The sequence below is a fragment of the Procambarus clarkii genome, chromosome 13 (assembly GCF_040958095.1).
Source record: "Procambarus clarkii isolate CNS0578487 chromosome 13, FALCON_Pclarkii_2.0, whole genome shotgun sequence".
Classification (NCBI taxonomy): Eukaryota; Metazoa; Arthropoda; class Malacostraca; order Decapoda; family Cambaridae; genus Procambarus; species Procambarus clarkii.
In genome coordinates, this window is record NC_091162.1 from 34,187,233 (window position 1) to 34,210,239 (window position 23,007).

The 23,007-nt window shown below is 43.9% G+C and overlaps 1 protein-coding gene across 5 annotated transcripts in view; it reads left to right on the forward strand.

Annotated features, from left to right (window-relative positions):
- LOC123757278 (clusterin-associated protein 1) overlaps nucleotides 1-23,007 on the forward strand; it is a 307,075-nt gene that overhangs the window by 194,280 nt on the left and 89,788 nt on the right. For all 5 annotated transcript variants that reach the window (XM_045740827.2, XM_045740824.2, XM_045740825.2 and 2 more), the window contains one exon: nucleotides 6,898-6,974. In XM_045740827.2, the coding sequence (XP_045596783.2) occupies nucleotides 6,898-6,974 (77 nt within the window). The remainder of the gene's footprint in view (nucleotides 1-6,897; nucleotides 6,975-23,007) is intronic.

Consider the following 23,007-nt stretch of genomic DNA (forward strand, 5'->3'; position numbering starts at 1 on the left):
AGGCCTATGAAGCAAGAACGGAGGACTTTTGGACATGCAGATTTGTGAACCTCATTCTGGAGACATTCTTGTATCAACACATAAAGCAAGCCACAAGAATGAGGGAAGGAGATGTACCGTCAGTACTGGATCTAGTATTCACCAGGAAAGAAGAAGAGATTTTTGACATCCAGTACCTTCCTCCCTTGGGAAAGAGTGATCACGTCCTGTTAGACATTAAATATGCTTTAAGATATCATCTAGAAGAAAATGGGGACATTGAAACAGTTGATAAACTCGATTTAAGGAGAGGCAGCTATGGGGAACTTCGAAGTTTTTTTAATGAGTGTAATTGGACAGAATTGTTGCTAGGCAGGGAAGTAAATGAAATGTATGCCAAATTTTTAAAACTATACGAGGAAGGCATACAAACATTCATACCAAAACAGAGATGCAGGGCCAGAAAACAGGATTGGTTCGACAGAAATTGTGAGGGCAAGAGACCAAAAGACACAAAAATGGAATCAGTATAGGAAGAGGCCAAACCCCCAAACATACCAGCGATACAAAGATGCGAGAAACAACTATACAGCAGTAAGGAGAGAGGCAGAAAGAAATTTTGAAAAAGGGATAGCAGATAAATGTAAAACAGAACCGGGCCTATTCTACAAATTCATAAACAACAAATTGCAGGTAAAGGATAATATCCAGAGGTTGAAAATGGGAAACAGATTCACGGAAAATGAAAAGGAAATGTGTGAAACATTAAATGAAAAGTTCCAAAGTGTGTTTGTACAAAATGAAATCTTCAGAGAACCAGACACAATAAGAATTCCAGAGAACAACATAGAGCGGATAGAGGTGTCTAGAGATGAAGTGGAAAATATGCTAAAGGAGCTCGGGAAGAACAAAGCAGCTGGCCCAGATGGCGTTTCACCATGGGTTCTGAGAGAATGTGCATCTGAACTCAGCATTCCACTTCACCTGATCTTTCAGGCATCCCTGTGTACAGGAATCGTAGCAGACGTGTGGAAACAGGCTAACATAGTTCCAATCTACAAAAGTGGCAGCAGGGAAGACCCCCTCAATTATAGACCTGTATCATTGACAAGTGTAATAGTGAAAGTATTGGAAAAGCTAATCAAAACTAAATGGGTAGAACACCTGGAGAGAAATGATATAATATCAGACAGACAGTATGGTTTTCGATCTGGAAGATCCTGTGTATCGAATTTACTCAGTTTCTATGATCGAGCCACAGAGATATTACAGGAAAGAGATGGTTGGGTTGACTGCATCTATCTGGACCTAAAAAAGGCTTTCGACAGAGTTCCACATAAGAGGTTGTTCTGGAAACTGGAAAATATTGGAGGGGTGACAGGTAAGCTTCTATCATGGATGAAAAATTTTCTGACTGATAGAAAAATGAGGGCAGTAATCAGAGGCAATGTATCGGAATGGAGAAATGTCACAAGTGGAGTACCACAGGGTTCAGTTCTTGCACCAGTGATGTTTATTGTGTACATAAATGATCTACCAGTTGGTATACAGAATTATATGAACATGTTTGCTGATGATGCTAAGATAATAGGAAGGATAAGAAATTTAGATGATTGTCATGCCCTTCAAGAAGACCTGGACAAAATAAGTATATGGAGCACCACTTGGCAAATGGAATTTAATGTTAATAAATGTCATGTTATGGAATGTGGAATAGGAGAACATAGACCCCACACAACCTATATATTATGTGAGAAATCTTTAAAGAATTCTGATAAAGAAAGAGATCTAGGAGTGGTTCTAGATAGAAAACTATCACCTGAGGACCACATAAAGAATATTGTGCAAGGAGCCTATGCTATGCTTTCTAACTTCAGAATTGCATTTAAATACATGGATGGCGATATACTAAAGAAATTGTTCATGACTTTTGTTAGGCCAAAGCTAGAATATGCAGCTGTTGTGTGGTGCCCATATCTTAAGAAGCACATCAACAAACTGGAAAAGGTGCAAAGACATGCTACTAAGTGGCTCCCAGAACTGAAGGGCAAGAGCTACTAGGAGAGGTTAGAAGCATTAAATATGCCAAAACTAGAAGACAGAAGAAAAAGAGGTGATATGATCACTACGTACAAAATAGTAACAGGAATTGATAAAATCGACAGGGAAGACTTCCTGAGACCTGGAACTTCAAGAACAAGAGGTCATAGATTTAAACTAGCTAAACACAGATGCCGAAGAAATATAAGAAAATTCACCTTCGCAAATAGAGTGGTAGACGGTTGGAACAAGTTAAGTGAGAAGGTGGTGGAGGCCAAGACCGTCAGTAGTTTCAAAGCGTTATATGACAAAGAGTGCTGGGAAGACGGGACACCACGAGCGTAGCTCTCATCCTGTAACTACACTTAGGTAATTACTTAGGTAATTACCAGAGAAGTCCTCACTGCCTGATGTTATAATGGAAGGGACTCCCCTTCCAAACAGTAACACCTCTCCTCCCCCCCACTCCTCACCATCTTCCATACGCCAACAGCAGTCATCAGCAAGAGTAAGTAATAACTTGAACATGGTTTTGTAGTGTAAATTTCGATGAATTAGGTATAAAATTTAGTTTGAAGTGAGGTTTTTAGGTAGTCAGGAACGGATTAATTCATTCCCATTATTTCTTTTGGGGAAATTATCTTCGGTTTACAATTTTTCGGGTTACGAGCTGTCTCCAGGAACAGATTAAATTCTTAAACGGAGGTACCCCTGTACCCAGGTATGGCAGAAAAGAGGATCTGAAACATAATACAGGGTACAAAACACAATCGAATCTGCCCATAGTAGGAAAACAGCATGTCAAGGATTTGAGAATAATGATGTCCGACGACCTAACGTTTAGGGAGCATTACCAATCAAATATTGCGTCAGCCAGAAAAATGATAGGATGGATTACGAGAACTTTTAAATCCAGGGATCTCATCACAATGTTTGTACTCTTCAAATCACTTGTGTTGTCCCATCCTGAGTATTGCTCAGTACTCACTTTCTCCTTCAGAGCAGGAGAGATGCTGAAATAGAGGGAATACAGAGAATATATATGGCACACACAGACGTGATAAAGCACCTTAACCCTCAAACCGCGCATATCATATATAAATGATATCAGTGACAAAACCGAAACCGCGCACATCATTTATATATGATTTCGTGTCCAGTGCTAATTTGAACGCCCCACCTGGGATAGGGGCAGCTATAGTACAACCACGACCGATAGTTGCCAGATGCCACCTAGAAAAAAATCCAGGCCAACATTCTTAGGTGTTACAGCGTCAGTATTGAGCAAGCCACCAAGCCTGGCGCACGCAGCACGAGCTCACAGCTCCGCTGTTCAGCTTGTGACCACAGCATCGTCTACAAATACCATAATATAAATGATACTGCTATTATTTAGCAGTGATGGTATTACTGAAGGCCCCTGACTGTGATAAAACTGACCCGGATTCTGATAATAGCAGGATTGTGGTGATATTTAGCGCTGTGCTCCATGGAGGGAGGAGTAATACTGTGGGAGGGAGGGTTGTGGCGTCGTTTTCTGACTGTGTGTGGCCACCATTTATTGACTGCACTCACCATACAGCTTAGTGGTTCGGTATGGTGAACACAAATGTAGATACTTATATATAACGTGTGTATAGTGTGAGATAACAGCGAGAGGAGTAGGTTGGGAGCCGCCATTTTGATGAGGGAGGAGCGTCGTCTGCACGACTTGGCATGTTGTTTACTGATGGCCACTATGGTCTTTGGGCACCATACCAGCTTATTTGTACAGGTATGGTGAATAAAACAGGTAGATACTTATATATACTGTGTGTATATAGCGTAATAACACCACAAACAATATTGTTGGAGGACAAATATTAGTGCGTCTGGCCTCGAGGGCGGCCGCCGATCAGCTGACTGTGTGAGTAGCTATGTCTTTGTGCCTTTACTCACCATACAAGCTTAGATGTACAGTTATGGTGAACAAAACATGTAAATACGTATATATAATGTTTGTGTATAGTGAATAAATACAGAAACAATATTGTGGGAGGTAAATGAGGGTGAGTGAGGTGGTGTTGAGGGAGGGAGTGGCAGTGCGTGGCTCGCTGGTGTTTGGCGGTCACTCCTTGTTGCTTTTTGACTCACAAGACCAACTTAGTAGTTCGTATGGTGTACAAAACATGCAGATACTTATATATAACCTGTGTATATAGTGTAACAACAGCAAAACTATTTGTTTATTGTTTTATGAACATAATAATTGAATCACTAATATGCACACCATAATTTTGAGTACAGTGATGGTTCACATATTTTATAATATAAATATACCACAATTCACTGTATGGAATAATATTACTGCAAAAAACTAAGAAAAAATCAATCAGAGACATTGAAATAATTAGGTAATAATATATTTGTGGCAACTGCCGTCTGACAGCTCGGGCGGAGTAGACCTCATCTGGCGAAGGCTCTGTCAACGCCCCTTTTTTGCCACACTTCCCTACCCTATTGCGGCTAAAATATGCCACCTACGATTTTTTTGTTATTTTTTCCGTGATCAGGGAACAAAAATGAACACTTCTATAAGACAAAAGAATTTTTTGGATTTTTTTTTTTTGTTGCGCCTGTGGGTGTGAATTCCATTTGGGCCCCTAGCGGTTTGAGGGTTAATTATTGGGATCGTCTCAAAGCTCTCCAAATATACTCACTAGAAAGGAGACGAGAGATAGATACCAAATAATATACACATGGAAAATACTGGAGGGCCAGGTCCCAAATCTTCACAGTAAAATAACAACATACTGGAGTGAACGGTATGGAAGAAAATGCAGAATAGAACCAGTGAAGAGCAGAGGTGCTATAGGCACAATCAGAGAACACTATAAATATCAGAGGTCCGCGGTTGTTCAACGTCCTACTAGCAACTATAAGAAATATTGCTGGAACAACCATGGACGTCCTCAAGAGAAAACTAGATTGTTTTCTAAAAAAGTGAAGGACCAACCGGGCTGTGGTAGGTATGTGGGCCTGCGGGCCGCTCCAAGCAACAGCCCGGTGGACCAAACTCTCACAAGTCAAGCTTGTCCTCGGGCCGGGCTTGGGGAGTAGAAGAACTTCCAGAACCCCATCAAGCAGATAGCAGCAGCAAGAGATAGCATGGAACAGAGCCGGCCGCTGTTATGGTGAAAACTAGCAGTGCAGTACCTAGCGCCCCTACCAGTGACGAAAACTACCACCTACCCAGAGACAACCAGGGCAACAAACCCCCAGCCGACTCCAAGGGCGGCCCAGTACCGAGCAGTAAAGGACACAGCGGAGGTAGATCCCAAGGTAACTTGTGGAAGAAGGCCCCAAGCCCCAAGGGCAGTGCCTACAGAGCACCTAGGGAAGAGAGTCTTAGGTGCATGCAGCCTGAGTACTGTGGAATCTCACTCCTGGCTCACACACCACCTATAAAGACAGCCCCACACCACAAGGCACAGAACTGAAACAAAACCAGAGCCAGAGGCACTCGACCAGCCAGTAATCACATCAGCCAAGAACTGCCGGTTAGATCGCTGGCACGGAGGGTCTGGGGCGCCCCCTTCCCCCCACCCGGGGAGGGGGGGTGGTTGCGCAGATAGCGGTGCAGCGACATGATGACGTCATGCTAATTTGATACTTTTGTTTGGGGAGCTCTGTCCACTCGTTTGGCTTTCTGTAGCAATATTTTCACCAGAATAGTGGTTTGTTTTAGGGCGCCTACCTTTCTGGGTGCATGTCCCAGTCAATGACAGACATAGAATGCTCCCAACCACAGGGAGGTTTCTATAGGCTATTGCTCCTCATGCTTCTCTGAGGGGGCCAGGTTCTGGCTCGTGGTCCCTGGTAGGCAAGAACTCTATGCACTTTGATGCCAGAAAGTTATACATATCCATTCAGCCTGGATAGCTCCGGAGAGCTGATGGGGCTCCCCCCAGAAATAATAGTGTAATATATATTTGCAACATTTCATGGGTATGAATTGATAGCCATTGCCTTTATTAGCATTTGTATTGCATATTTACTTGGGTTCTGCTGAATTTCACTATATTTCAACATGCATTGCAGTTGTGGTTGTGTTGGGTTAAAATACAATTTTTTTGCATAACGTTATTACATATACGTGAGAAGGCGCTCATCTGGTCCCCAGCATGGTGGGGAGGGAGCAGTGGCAGTAGGGAGAGGAGTAGGAGGAGAAGGAGGAGGAAGAGGAGGGAGCGAAGGAGGGGAGGCTGTGTAGGTGAGTGATGCTCCCGCTCAGCTGAGAGTGTCTCGCTTCACACCACCTTCCCTCAACACGTATGTCACATTCCATCATCTTCCTCCTCCTCCTCTTAGACATGTAGGGCATTGTGTATGATTACATTGCCATGACATAATAGCACTTCGACACACGAGAGTGTTACACCTCTTCTCTGTCTGGAAGCCAAGATGCTACTGACTGTGAGGCCTGGTGGCCTCTCCCAAATACGGGATGCACGGGTGCCAAATCTCAGAAAAATTATTATTTATATGTATTTCTGCAATAAATCCTATTTTGTGCCAACACTCATGTGTGACAGCTCGCCCACGCCAGTGACGATAGTATGTTGTGCTGTTGGGGGGGTGGAATTACCCTTAAGCCTGTGAGGCACGATTTACCATCTCTGAATCCATGCTGTTGGTGTGTTACAATGCTATTTCCCCTCCAGATACTCTACGAGCCTTCTCCTCACGTGGAGCTGTCCATGTGGCTAGTAACATGGAGCCACCGAGTATCCACCAGAAAGAGACAGTTCTATACATTCATTGCAGGCTTTTTCATACAATACACAACTTCATTTATAATGCAGGATATATAGCTTATCATACATTTATATTTTGCAGATTATGGAGAAAATACAAAAGAAGAGGGAGTCATTAACCAGAAATGAGAAGAGGATGGAGGCCCTGATGAAAATTAAGTGAGGATGTGTCAAATATTAATTTTGTTTAATTATTATCTTTGAGCTAGGATGCTCAGGTGTTTCTTGGAGCAATGGCTTGCAACACCAATGTAAAGAAGCCAGGCAAATGTTGATATTGTCTCTCCACTGTGTCCCAGCCAGGTTACAGTGGGGAGAAGGAAACAATTATGAAATTGTTTCCTTAATTGTACAAAATAAACTAAACACTTAGTGAACACTCTGACTTAACTGCATATGGCACTTACAGTATTCAAAGAGCAATGATCGTAATTATGTGGTAGCACAACAATAACATTGAAATGAACATATGTCATTGAGACAATAAACATACAAGTAATGAATGGCATAATCAAAACTTATCACTGAGGTAAGATTAATAAAGGAGATAATCGTGCATGTCACTGAGAAAGAATTAACTCACAACAAGTAAACACTAAATGTTGGGTGCGTGTAAATCAGATATGCATATGACAGCTGTGCAGGGCAGTATCACTCGGGCTGCTGCTCTGACACTGTCCCGTTTTCTTGACCGTTTATATCCCACCTGTAGTGAGTGTTCATAGAGTATAAGAACAAAGGCAACTGCAGAAGGCCTATTGGCCCATACGAGGCAGCTCCTATCTATAACCACCCAATCCCACTCATATACATGTCCAACCCGCACTTGAAAGAATCGAGGGACCCCACCTCCACCACGTTACGCGGTAATTGGTTCCACAAATCAACAACTCTGTTACCGAACCAGTATTTACCCAAGTCTTTCCTAAATCTAAATTTATCCAATTTATACCCATTGTTTCGTGTTCTGTCTTGTGTTACCACATCTTGTGTTACCACGTTACGCGGTAATTGGTTCCACAAATCAACAACCCTGTTACCGAACCAGTATTTACCCAAGTCTTTCCTAAATCTAAATTTATCCAATTTATACCCATTGTTTCGTGTTCTGTCTTGTGTCATACTGTCATACTTTTAATACCCTATTAATATCCCCTTTGTTGTGTCGCTTCATCCTCTTGTAAACCTCTATCATGTCACCCCCTAACTCTTCGCCTTTCCAGTGAATGCAATTTAAGCTTTGTTAGTCTTTCGGCGGACGGCACGAACGGACGTCAACAACACCTGTCGGCCCTGCCCTCCCTCCTCTTTTATCCGCTGATCCTTGAGCTCTCGGCTACCAACAAATGATGTAGCATCCCCTGAAGGCAGCTAAGTACACAGTGACCCAAATGTGATTGAAAAAACCAACAAGACCAACCCGTAATTCTCTCATTTCGACCTCACTAGTGTTGCTCCCTGGAGCTAGGAAGCTGTACCCGACGTTCACTGCTGCCTCATCAATGAGTCTTCCCTATTGTTCCTGCCTACATTTATCCTGCTACCATGCAAAGTAAGACCGGTAAGGCCCTTAAGAAAGAAAACACACCAAACAAGAATAACCCTACTAGCCAGGCTAGCAACATGATTAGTTCAGCTATCTCCCCCTCGGTGGCCGCCGTGGGGGGTACCGACTCTCCCCCCGTCAACAATAACAAACAATCTCAGCTGGGCGCAGCGCCGTCTCCGACACGGGCCATGCAACTATTATGTAGCCATATGGACCAACTTAAACGAGCTGCTGCCCCTTGTTCTGACTTCAAGCGCCTTGCTGATAACCCTTGGCTCAAGTTATTAACTCAAGTACATGAAGATCAAATGAAAGTAATTAAAGTGCAGTCGGCCTTAATAATGAACCTGCAAAGCTCATTATTATCTTTGCAGAATGAAGCTGGAGACTTACTCAAGAACAATCAAGAACTATCTACCAAAGTTGTCCACCTCGAACAAGAATTAAACCTTCTCAAGAACACAGTTACTAACTTTAATCCAGATGAAACCACTAAAAAACAGGAAGAAATATTGCAACAGTTTGAGAACCATCTGAACAACCTACAACAACAACACGCTGTTACCCAAGACGAGACAGACCAACATAAACTACTTGAGTCTGTAATTATCTCTTCACGTGATTTTCCCCAAGAAACTGAGGGAGAAGACTGTGCTGACATCGTGATCAAGGTATTGCAGGATAAGTTAAGGTATTCAATCCAAAAAAATTACATCAAAGCAGCTTATAGAGTGGGTACCAAATCATCTGGTACTAATAACAGGAGAATACGTTTAAAACTAGATAGTTGCTCCCGCAAGTCTGATCTTATCTCATCTGCAGTCGCTAGTAAATCCACTGTTTATGTGAATGAATGTCTGACCAGGTTCAGGCAAAATCTCTTTTTTAAACTGCGTGGTTTCTGCAAAAATTCTCCTACAATTAAACACTGCTTTGTGCGAGATGGTAAAATTATAGCTAGGAGGACTGACACTGGAAAAACCTATTCAATAACCACTGAAGCTCACCTTAATTCTTTCCTCAGTGACTGTGGGATAACTGCTGTATAGCCTGAATTCAAATTATAATCTCATTTAACTACCTTTGTGTACTTTAGCTCTGCCTTTCCTTTCAAAAGATTTTAACTTTAGTTAAAAAAAAAAAAAAATAATAATATTGTCATCTTTATTATTGTCTTTTTTCTTTTTACTCCCATGTTCCATAGTACACTGGCTTTGCCTGTGTCCTCTAGTATTAACTTCATTATCCAGTGTTCCTGAGTGTATCTCTATTTAAACTACCTCAGTTTGTTTTAGTGTAACTTTAGTATTCAACTATAGTTTACTTATAATAGTATAGTAAGCAAGCTTTTCATTTTATAGATTTCATAATTGCTCTTTGACTTTTTTGGTCATCTATTGTTATTAATTATTCTAGTTCATTTTTTACATTCCTAGTTCCCATTAAGTTTTTTTTTTTTTACTTAAATTTACCATTAAGTTTATATTACTTTAGAATTTTTATTCTACTTTTTTCTTTGTTTTCTATTTTGTAATTTGCCATTCTTGCCTTGTTTTCCTGCAAACAGCCTTTTTATGCAGACAAGTATAGACCCAGAATTAAACCTCTTATCCACTATCTATGACAATCATCACTTCAGTGATCAAAATTGCAGATATTTTACAGCACATGATGTAAACAATGTATTAACAGATAATCACAATATCTCTGTAATCAACTTGAACGTTAGATCCCTAGGTAAACACTTCGATGATGTTAGTGCCTTGATTGAAACTATTGACAACAAATTCTCTTTTATTATACTTACTGAAACGTGGTTGAAAGAGGATACTACTCAACTCTTTAACATGCCTAACTACTCGGCAATTCACAACTGTCGTCAAATTCAGAGAGGTGGTGGCACTGCTCTTTACTACCACCAAGAACTAACATGCTTAAAAATAATTAGAACTAGAGACTGCTGTGGGGAGTACATCTTCGCTACTTTCAGAGTCAAGGGTGCCGAGTTTGTCCTGTCTGTGGGTGCAGTCTATAGAATTCCTAACACTGATGTGTCCGAATTCAATTCAAACCTTAGAAATCTAATACTAGATAACAGACTGAACAAAAACCATCTAATTATCGCAGGGGACTTTAATATTGACCTCTGCGAGCCTGAACACCCTACTGCTGTTAGCTTCCTCAACTGTATGAATTCCTGCTTCCTCATACCCTTAATCACTAGACCAACTAGAATCACTGATAGTACTGCTACGACTCTAGATCACATCTGGACCAACATAACCTCTTCCCTCCTCCCTGCCTCTTCCCTGATCTCAGTGGAAGAGGCAACATCCTCCCTTACCTCCTCATTCCCTTACTAATGGTGTAAATTGTTGATGAGGACCTGCCATACTCCCTTGTGAGATCAGTCACACAGACACCACACTCATGCTTTGCTATAATTTCCTTCTTCAAATCCACAGTAATTGTGTCTTTCTTCCTCTTGAAAACACTATCTTTAGCAAGCAGCTTCTTTGGTGACATCGTGCGTTACAAATTGTAGTCACAAAACCACTAAAAACACAAAGAAAAGCGCAAATAAATCCAAAGGGATGCTTGTCGTGTGCGATACAACAACAACACTGGCGTCGGAGGCGTCCAAGAATTTGCGAGAACCCGCGAGACGCTAGTAAGCACCATGTGGTTTTGCTCGTTAATAGAGGTGAAGCTCGTCAATAGAGACAAATTTGCTGTGAGTGGCTCGCTCGTTACTGGAAATGCTCGTTAATCGAGGTTCCACTGTATTTATATATTACAATACACACTTTTGAATAATATTACTGCAAAAAAAAACTAAGAAAAAATCAATCGGAGACATTGAAACAATTAGGTAATAATATCTTTGTGGCAACTCCCACCTGTCAGCGCAGGTGACGCTGACCGGCTCTGATGACTGCTCTGTCAACGCCCACTTTTTGCCAGACTTCCTCGGTCAATTGCGCCCAAAATATGTCACCTACGATTTTTTTTTTATTTTTCCCGTGCTCAGGGGACACAAATTAACATGTTTAGAAGACGAAAAAAAATTTGAATTTTTTTTTCTTGCGCACAGTGGTGTAAATGTCGTCAGGACCCCTGAGCAGTGAGAGGGTTAAAATAGTAGACATGGGTTGACATTTTGGGGGTGAGGTAGGTTACATTGAGTTAATTAGGTAGTACTGTACTTAGTTTTTATCTTAAACTGGTTGGGAGAGGTACAGTCTTTAACGTAATTGGGAAGGTCATTCCTCATTCGAGGTCCCTTGATTTGTAAAGCATTTCTACTTTGACTACATATCACTTTGACTCTTTGAATATCAAATAGGTATTTGTTTCTGGTGTGGTGCTCATGGGATCTGTTACAACCCTCAAGGAAGCTTTTAACCCTTAAACTACGCAACGTGCCTGCAGGCTCACGTCTGGTTTGCGCAACGCGCCTCCGGGTATTTGTATTTTTCACGTTCCATTCAAAACTCCCGTGGCTACATGGGGTTCACATCAGCTTCCTCAGGGCTCTTGTAAACAGACGCCATCTTTAAAAAAAATTGTGGTCCACATTCCCGGGTGTGGGAGCCTCAGTAGTGTGTGAGCAACCAAGGCTGGCGCTCCCAGCATGAGCGCACAGCACTGCTGTTCAGCATGTGACCACAGCATCGCCTAATAATGTCAAAATATATATATAACTTGTATTATTTAGCTATGATAGTGTTTTATTAGAGCCTGAGTGTGATAATGACTGGGTACAATGTTCAAATATCAGTGATTCAATGCTGTTCACGATGTTCACAGTGCTAGCCACAGCACCAGAGCATTATTTCGTTCATCTAGGAATCTTCAAATGATTTCTTAGGTTCCTTTTCAAAATAAACGTGTGGTCAATTATTCATTTACAGGAATTAGTGACCAGGATTGTGGTTATAATTAGCGTTGTGCGTAGTATTGTGGAAGGAGGAATTTTGATGAGGGAGGGAGGGCGAGAATTGAGGTACCCTCATTGTGTGTGTGTGTGGCTGCCACTCTTGTTTTGCTCACCATACTAGCTTAGTGGTTCGCTATGGGCAACACATATGTACATGGGTATATATAGTGTGTGTATATAGTGTAAGAACAGCAACAGGAGAATGTTGAGAGGAGCTATTTTGGTGAGACAGGAGACGTAATCGTAGCGTCGTCTGCTGTGTGATTTTTCATGCAGTGTATGGTGGCCACTGTACTGTTTGGACACAATACCGGCTTACTTGCATAGTTCTGGTAAATAAAACATGTAGATAGGTATATAGAACATGTGTAATAAGAACTATAACAATATGGTGGGAGGAGCAATGTTGGCGAGTAAGATGTTGGAGTGAGGGAGACTGGCTGGGTGTGGCTGCTCTCACTCGAGGTGTTCTGAATGTGTTCATGGCCAAATGCTCCTATTGGCCCATACGAGGCAGCTGCTATTGGCCTATACGAGGCCCTTGCTATTGGCCCATACGAGGCAGCTGCTATTGGCCCATACGAGGCAGCTGCTTGGCCCACACGGGGCAGATCCTATTGGCCCATACGAGGCAGCTGCTGTTGGCCCATACGAGGCAGCTGCTGTTGGCCCATATGAGGCAGCTGATATTGGCCCATACGAGGCCGGTCCTCTTGGCCCATACGAGGCAGCTGCTATTGGCCCATACGCGGCAGCTGCTATTGGCCCATATGCGGCAGCTGCTATTGGCCCATACAAGGCAGCTGCTATTGGCCCATACGGGGCAGCTGCTATTGGCCCATATGGGGCAGCTGCTATTGGCCCATACGAGGCAGCTGATATTGGCCCATACGAGGCAGCTGCTATTGGCCCATAAGAAGCAGCTGCTACGCGGTGTTCTGAATGTGTTGATGGTGAATGTATATAGTGTGTGCCAGTGTATAGTGTGTAAATAGATTGTATATATACACAAATTAGCATGATACATAGTAAATATGTGCTGCATATGTGTACACAAGTTTCATGCACGTAACACAGTGTCTATACGGATGTTGTACTGTGATATTAAAATGTACGTGTTCATTATACATTGGATTGGCACATAAAAACAATGAAAATGTATTTGGAAAGGTGCGCAAAAAATGAACAAAAATATATTCACGGCAACTCGCGCGCCCCGCCCCGAGCGCCCCACCACCCCCGAGAGCTTACGGCACGGGCGGACGGGGAATGATGACGTTACGCCCCAACTTCCGGACCCCATAGCAGCCAAAGTAAGTACAATTTCGACTTTTTTTTTACATACCCATACTGAGGGAAGGGTTTTTGACACTTTAAAAAGAAAAAAAACTTTTTTCCAGAGAATTTATTTCCTGCGCACTGCCGGGGTGTCACATTTGGAGGCAACGCAGTTAAGGGGTTAAGGTCAGGATTGACATTACAGTTCAGCTGTTTATATATATTTATATATCTGTTTATATATGTGTATATATGTTTATATATTTGCAGTCTCCGTGGTGTAGTGGTAAGACACTCGCCTGGCGTTCTGCGAGCGTTACGTCATGGGTTCGTATCCTGGCCGGGGAGGATTTACTTGGCGCAAATCCTTAACTGTAGTCTCTGTTTAAAGCAACAGTAAAATGTGTACTTGGATGAAAAAACGATTCTTCGCGGCAGGGGATCGTATTTCAGGGACCTGCCCGAAACGCTACGCGTACTAGTGGCTGTACAAGAATGTAACAACTCTTGTATATATCTCAAAAAAAAAAAAATATTAAATACACATGAGAGGATGTACAGTGACTTAATATCTAACATATTCAAAGATTTGAGTAAGGGTACCGAGTGATGTCTGGGGCCAGAGTTAGATATTGTCCTAATAGCAGCTTTGTGTTGAATAATTAGAGAACGTAAATGATTTTGGGTAGTAGAACCCCAAGCACAAATACCATAGATGAGAGACTAATAGAGTGTCACCAGGGCAGGGAGAGGTACATAATATCTGATCTTAGAAAGAATGCCAACAGTTTTTGAAACTCATTTTGATTTATATATAGAATATGTCCCTGGAAATTCAGCTTTCGGTCAATGAGAACGCCAAGGAATTTGCCATCTACTTTGTTACAAATTTGGGTATTGTTAATCCTGAGATTTATTTGATTTGAGGATTTATTGCCAAACAAAATATAGAAAGTTTTGTCAATATTTAGGGTGAGTTTGTTGGCAGTTAGTCAGTGATGGACTTTATTTAGCTCAGTATTCACTGTGACATTTAGAGCAAGGGGGTCAGGACTGGAGTAAATGAAGGTCGTGTCGTCAGCAAATAGAATTGGTTTGAGATGTTGGGAGTCATTTGGAAGGTCATTAATGTAGAGGAGAAAGAGGAGAAGGCCAAGTATGCTGCCCTGGGGAACACCAATGTTGATGGGTAGGGTGGGAGAAATTGAATTATTCACAGAAACATATTGGAACCTGTCAGTAGGGTAAGACATAAGGTACTGCAGGGAGTGACCTCTGACTCCATAATGCTGTAATTTAAGAAGAAGGTTTTGGTGGTTGACAGTGTCAAAAGCCTTATGCAGATCCACAAATAACCCAATAGGGAACTCATTTTTATCAAGAGCTGCATGTATCAAATTAACACTTTCGCGCTTAGGATTATCCGTGAGTCGTCACCGTATTTTCTTACGTTTCCGAATAACAGACGACGCCTGTAGTCCATCGAAAAAATATTTGTATAAAATCCATTTATTATCCGATCAACTTGGGAATAGTATACAAATGTTTGCCATGAAATTTACGTTTTCTCTAATAGCCGAACAGCTTATAAAAGAAAACGGCGTGGCAATGAATCATCGTGGTAAAACAATTGTATTATTGACACGACGAGTGTAATCGACGTAGTTTTTATATATGTTGCCGGTCGAACGCATCCTTATGTGACCTTTAATACTTATGTTCTTATAGAACATTCTATTGCGAGCACATTGGTACAAAAATGAAAAACATACATCGACAAATAATGTCAGGACAGTGAATTGAATATACACTTTTCAAAGCGAGTTTCGCCGATATGCTGCCGCGGGTAACACTTCGGCCACTTCCCACACTGTTTTGGGTGGGCTACGACATTGAATCTATATTTATATGCATATGTCCGTGTAGAGAATTTTATTGCGATTCCAATGATACCACAATTAGCGATGTAGGACAACTGTAGGCTTCGCAACCAATAAGAGAGTGGAAACATTTTGTTGCTGTTTGGCGCTCTTCGCGAGTGATCTGAATAGTTTTTTATTTGGTGTTGATAGTCCTTATGGTTTGGCGGCATTTTATAGATATGTTCTTATAGACAATTTTATTGCGAACACAGTGATACCAAATTTAAATACGTGCGCCTTCAATTATAATCAGGACAGTAAAAAGAGTGTACACTTTTTCGGTCTTACCGCGTAGGCGCGCGGAGCGCCGAAAGCATCTAGGGTATTATTTTTTTTTGAGCGCCAAGAGTGTGAAAGTGTTAATCATACTAATAAGTGCATCGTTAGTGCTTTTCTGTGGGGAGCCCCTATGGCTCCCTGGAGCTTATCCGGTTAATGTATGTTATATTAGACCGGGCCATTAGCTAAAGAGTTCAGACCTACCAAGGACCAGCGCCAGAACCTGGCCCCTTCAGAGAAGTTTCAGGGAGCAATGGCCCTGGAAAACCCCCTTGTGGTTGGGGGTTTCTTTATCTGCCATCGACCGGGGTTTGGCACCCAGAAAGGTAGGCATAACAAAACAAACCCCACATGGTAAAAAACTAAAACAAAAAAACGAACAGAGAGGTAGAAACTCCCTACAATCACAAGGAAACAAGCAAACATCACCCTATACTGCTGCGCCGATTGTCCGCGCAGCCCTCCCCGCCCCGAGAGGGGGAGGGGGGAGCCCCGGACATACCGCGCCGGCTGCCAAGCTTCAGTTCGTAAGCTAATGTCAACCGGGATAGATGCTTCTCTGGCCTCAGTTTCCTAGGCGGTGTTTGCCTTGTGTGGCGTTCACTGCCGTGTGTTGTGTTGTGCGTTGGCCAGGAGTACCTCATCAGTGCCGGGGCTGCATGCGCGTAGTGGCTGACTTCCCTAAGCGCCCTGTGAGTACTGCCCTTGCGTAACAGGGTTATCTTCCCTGGGGCGTTCGGGAACCATTCCCATAGAGGTTCTTGCTGCTCGGCATTTGCCTCGCCCTTGGAGCCAGCTGGGGCTTGGGGCCCTTGTTTGGCCCTGGGTAGGGATTGGTATTGTGCTGGTTAGGGCGTCAAGGTGTTGCGCAGCCTGCCACCTAAGGAGCAACCGGTTCTTGTTGCCTCTGGAGACGGTGTACTTTTGCGGGGTTTTTCTTTTGTTTTTATTTTCATGCCTGGTGGGGGTCTGCCCAGTGTGGCTATAATTCCACTGGTAGTGTTTGGCAGCCCTCTGCTAGACCCCCATGATTGACATGTCGCAGGGATTTTCAGTGCTATCCTCTACCCTCTTGGTTTTTTTTGGGTTTCTTAACCGGTTAGCAACACCTTGCCCGGGCTTCCTGTAGCAGTCAGCCTACGGGCCCTGGAAACCCCTGTCTGGGCTCGGGGGACCATTGAATGTGTCTTCCGGGTTCCAACCCATCTTGTACAGGATCGTTGGTTGCTGTGCCCATGTCTCCGGGTGACAGTCGCCACTTTTACCTCCGTCATGCTGCCTGTTGGGTCACTGACACCTTGACCCGGAGTCTTGCGAGAGAGATTCTCTGCTTGTTCTCCAGTACTCTCCTGATGTTATTACTGTTCAGAGTACAGGCGGCATCCGTGTTGCAAGCTAGGTTAGGTTGCTGCAACATGCTAGGTTGGTTTCCCACTTGGATGCCCCGAGGCCACCCCGTTTTGGTTAGGTGCTGTTCGCCCCTTTCCCTCCCTGTTCCCGGCTCCGGACCGTCTGCGGGTTTCGGGGTCGGGGCGGGGTTTAGTTGGGGCCGAGACTCGGGCAGTTTTCGGGGGCTGCCCCGTTCGGGTTGGGGGACGGAGGTTTTCGAGTCTGTTCCTCCTGCCAAGGCTTCTGGGTCTTACCAGCGGTCCTTTCTTGCTGCCTTTCCCATAGACTCTTCATTTTATTTCAGGGCGGAGGGCTTGGAGGACGGCTCTGCCCCGGGGCCTCTGTTGCTGGTTCCCGGGGCTGTGGGGGGATGCCTGCTGGCAGTTCTGGGGCGGTTTGCCCCCGTCTGGGTTTTCTGCTTTTGGGCGGAGTTTTTCGCCCATCCAGTCTGCTTGCTTCCCACTTTTGCTGGCATGTTTTCGTATCTTTAGCGTCAGTCACAGCCCTCTGTTCTGGCGGCCATTTTCGTCTGCCAGTTTCTCGGCGTGGCCACCAGGGCGGCGTTGCGGTTTGTTTACATGCGCCTGGGTGTGCAAGCGAGCTTCTTGGGTGAGTTTTCACCTTTTTTCAGGGGTTTTATTCTCCTGTTGTTGTTTCTTTGCTTTTCTGGTGTTTTCTGCCCATTTCCTGTTCCTCTGGGAACGTTTGGGTGTTGATTTTACACCGGGTTCCCCTTTTTGTCTGTTTTGGGTCTGGGCCTTTGGGTTTGGGCTCAGTGTCCCTGGCTGTTATGCTTGGTCCCACACCTTGTCCCTCGGTTTTCGGTCTGTTATGACAGTTTCCCTGGAGGTTCTGTCTGGGGCTGTGCTTTGCCTTTCTGTGGTGTTTCTCCACCGGCAAATGTGGTGGTTTGGGCTCCCCCTGGTTCGATTCCGGGTTCCTTTGGGTTCTTTGGTTTTGTTCCGGAGGTTTCTTCCTCTTGGGCCCCCTTTGTGGGTTCAGGGGGCTTTGTTTTCTCGTGTGACCCGGTTCTGCCTTCTGGAGTTCTGGGGTCTTCCTGGCTTTCAGATTGATCTTTTGGGTCTTGGCACATGTTGTGGTCGTGCTGGGACATTGAAGTTTTGTTGTCGAGGTGGGCCTTTTGATGCAGTTTTGTGCCTTCTTTGCCTGGCCGGCGTGGTGCTCTCTGCCCACTGGTCGGCGGCTTGTACTTTTCTTTTCAAGTGTATGTAATTACCTAAGTGTAGTTACAGGATGAGAGCTACGCTCGTGGTGACCTGTCGCCCCAGCACTCTTTGTCATATAATGCTTTGAAATTACTGACGGTTTTGGCCTCCACCACCTTCTCACTTAACTTGTTCCAACCGTCTACCACTCTGTTTACAAAAGTGAATTTTCATATATTTCTCCGGCAGCTTTGTTTCGTTAGTTTAAATCTATGACCTCTTGTTCTTGAAGTTCCGAGTCTCAGGAATTCTTCCCTATCAATTTTATCTATTCCTGTTACTATTTTGAACGTAGTGATCATATCGCCTCTTTTTCTTCTATCTTCTAGTTTTTGCATATTTAATGCCTCTAATCTCTCCTCTAAATAATAATCTAATCTAAATAATGTGTGTGTGTATGCATGTGCATGTGTACACTCTGTGTGTGCACATGTGTATACACACATGTGTGTGTAGCATACCTTGTGTGTATGTATATATGTACAGTACAACCTCGATTCAATGTACTATATGGGACCAACCCCAGTTCGTTGGATTCGTTGCAAGAGGTGACCTTCAAGAGGCGTTTGTGTCAATGTCTTTTTTTTCTTGTACACAATAAAAATGCATTATCATATTACATACTCTACCTATATTTAATGCCTCTAATCTCTCCTCTAAATAATAATCCAATCTAAATAAGTAGATCTAATCTTTTCTACTAAAAAATACTGTAATTCATAAATTTACCTTATTGTTGAAGTTATGTCCATCTTGAAGTTTCGTGAAGTTGTGAATGCTCTACATTAAATACGTACTGCAGTGCATTATGCCGTTAGCACTGTGTTGATTAAAAGTAGTTCTGCTGTATGTTGAGTACTACAATACAGTTTATGAAAACTATTGTACACTAAAATTACTGCAACTTTAATTTTAACACTGTGTACACACTTAAATTTAACACTTGTTCTAACTGTTCACGCTGCACACAATGTTTTTAGATGTTTGCATCAGCTTTGCTGGTGCTCGCTGCTGCTGTGGGTTCAGCTGCTTCTGAGCTGGTGCTGGCTGCTGTTGTACCAGTGCTGGGTACGGCTGTTGTACCAGTGCTGGGTACAACTGTGCTTGTGCTGGGTACGGCTGTGCTCGTGCTGGGTACGGCTGTTCTCGTGCTGGGTTCAGCTGTTCTCGTGCTTGGTGCGGCTGTTCTCTTGCTGGGTACAGCTGTTCTCGTGCTGGGTATGGCTGTTCTCGTGCTGGGTATGGCTGTTCTCGTGCTGGGTACGGCTGTTATCGTGCTGGGTACGGCTGTTCTCGTGTTGGGTACGGCTGTTCTTGTGCTGGTTGATTTTCTGCTACTAGTTCTTGCAAAATATTACTTCATTTTTGGCATTAATAAGGCACTATTAGTAAGCCCCTGAGACATTTTGTTTTATAACCAAAGAGCTGTAGTAAAAAAATGGTCAATTCCACGATTATTATTATACACCGGCGGATAAATACTGTACGTCAATCACAGACAAAGCTAAGGGCACTGGGTGCATACTATACGAACGCAGACTAAGTCTATACGTACACCCTTCAGTAGGCTGGTGTTTAAGCCTGATCCAGTAACATAAATTTCCCTTAACAATTCGATTTACATCAAATTATATATTTTTGGGTTATATATTTAGTTTAGCAACATTATTACGATAATAAGAGCTATAAAAAATACTTATTTTGGAACCGATTTATTAATTTTATTATTTCGAAGCCGTAGGTCACTGAACTGTGGCGACGAAATCGAACAAAACACTGCCTGGTGTTGTGTTCGATTTCCAGTAACATATATTTCTCTCAAATATTCAATTTACATCAAATTATATATTTTGGGTTACATATTTAGTTTAGCAACATTATTACGATAATAAGAGCTAAAAAAATACTTTGGAACTGATTTATTAATTTTATTATTTCAAAGCCGTAGATCGCTGAACTGTGGCGACGAAATCGAACACAACAAGCATGGTGTTGTATGGACAGGGATTAGACCTGTCCACTCGTGCTGGAGTTGTGCTGCCAATAACATGAATAATTTCTCAAATAGGAGATATCTATCTTATTACAGTATATTTTTGGTTTTATTTAGTTTAGTTTAATTAGGATAATAAAGAGTTATTAAAACACCAGTTTTAGAAATGATTTATTAATGTGAAACGTTCAAAGACATGGGTCACTGAACTATGACAACACAGACGAAAGTGAGTGAAACCTCACTGTAAAATGAGATTTACTGTACAGTATTCCCTTATCTGTCCACCCTGACTTGTCTTGTTTCATCACAGAAAATGTATATAAGAAGATTTCAACATATTAGCTAGCTATTCATGCTTCAGCCTTTAAATTAATTTACAAAGATAAGTGTGCCACAAATCGGTGAACGAAAATCATTGAAACTCAGTCGTTCACTTGTGTGGACGACTCTGGCTGGTGTTTGGTTAATATGCGTCACTTCTTGTGGACCATTCTGGCTGGTGTTTGGTTCATATGATTCACTTGTTGTGTGGTCCACTTGTGTGATCCAACTTGTCTTATGAAGGAATTATTAATTGTAATCTGTGATAGAATGAAACAATTTTCCACCACTCTGTGAACTCTGTCCCAACATCGTAAGCTTGTGGACCACTTGTGGTCCACTTGTGTGGTCCACTTGTGTGGTCCATTTGTGTGATCCAACTTGTCATATGAAGGAATTACTAATTGCAATATGTGATGGTATGGTAAAGTTTTTCCACCACTGTGAACTCTGTCCCAACATCGTAAGCTTGTGGACCACATGTGCGGTCCACTTGTGTGGTCCACTTGTGTGATCAAACTTGTCATATGAAGGAATTAATGATTGTAATCTGTGAAAGAATGTGAAAGTTTTCCACCAGTCTGTGAACTCTGCCTCGACGTCGTAAGCAAATCCGAACATCCCCCGCTTTGGCGAACCTTTGTTCGTCGAACCGGGTGAGTAAATCCAGCCTGAAAAGTGTGTGAACTAGCCGGAGATTCGTTGAATCGGGGTACGTTGAATCGAGGTTGTACTGTATATGTATATACATAATGTGTATATGTGTATGTGTACTTTCTGGGGGGAGCCCCGTCGGCTCCCCGGAGCTATCCCAGGCTGATATGCTAATGTCAGACTTTGGCATCAGTCATGTGTATGGAGTTCTTAGGCCTACCGGGGACCACGGCCAGAACCGGGCCCCCTCAGAGAGGCAAGGGGAGCAATGGCCTATAGAAGCCCCCGTGTTGTTGGAAGCATTCTATGTCTGCCATCGACCGGAACAGGCACCCAGAAAGGTAAGCGCCCCAAAACAAACCCCTATTCTGGTTAAAATTGCTACCTAATACCGAACTAGTGGATAGAACTCCCCAACCGAAAACAAGCAAATTAGTGTGACGTCACACACTGCCGCGCCGCTGTCTGCGCAGCTCCCCCCTCCCCGGGAGGGGGAAGGGGGAGCCCCAGACCCCCCGCGCCGGCTACCCACACCTCAGTTCTTGAGGCTGATGCTATAGGCGATGGTCGTGTGCTCTGGCTCCGGTGTCGCTACTGCACTGTGCTTTGAGTGTGGTGTTAGTTTTGTGGGTGCGAGAGCCAGGAGTTATCTTCAGTACTCGGGCTGCATGCGCCTAGGGCTGCCTTCCCTAGGTGCCCTGTAAGTACTGCCCTTGGGGCTTGGGGCCGCCTTCCACAGGCTCCTCGGGGTCTGCCTCTGCTGGTCCGTTTTACCTTTCGGTTTTTTCGGCCGCCTGTTGGGCTCTTGGGTGTTCTGTTCTCCCTTGTTACCGGCAGGTAAGAGGCAGTTTGCACTGGTAGGGGCGCAGGGTGCTGCTCAGCTTGTATTTCCCGACATCGCGGCCGGCTCTGTTCCTTGGGGTTCGCTGTCCTCTTGCGGGGTTTTGTTTTTCTTTTTGTTTTTGCCTGGTGGGGGGTTCTGTCATTTTATTCAGTTTGTTTTTGCCCTTCCACTGTTCTCCTCGGTGGCGCCCCCTGCTAGGTCCCCGTGAGTGTACACGTCCCTGGGGTTCAGCTTTAGAAGTTTGCTTGGTGGTTTTGGGCGCCGGTTTGCAGCACCCTGCCTGGGACTACCTGAGCGCGAGTCCTCTTAAAGTAAATGCTCAGGACCCTGGGAATCCCCTAGGGGGCGCGTGGGTCCGATGGATGTGACCCCGGAGTCCCCACTCGCTGTGTGCGAGTTTGAGGGTTGCTCGGTCCCCTTGTCTCAGGGTGACCCTCATTGTTTTTGCCTCTGCCACGCTGCCTGTTGGGTCGGTGATACTTTCCACCCTGAGTCCTGTGAGTGTTGCTGCTTGCTTGTGACTCAATTTACCCAATCCTCTGATGATTCTATTCGGGTACAGGCGGCACGTGCGTTGCAGTCTAGGTTTCGTCTGTTGCAACGCGCTCGGTTGGTTGCTTCCCCGGATGCCCCGGGGCTGCCCCGCTTTGCTTTTCGAGACCCGGACTTGGGGGTGGGGGTCGCTTCGATCCTGGTTCAGTCCGCACCTCCTCGTCCTTCCCCTTCTGTTCGTTCTGGTCCCCCGCCCCTGCTTCCGGCCCCGAAGCGTCTGAGGGTTTCGGGGTCGGAGCAGG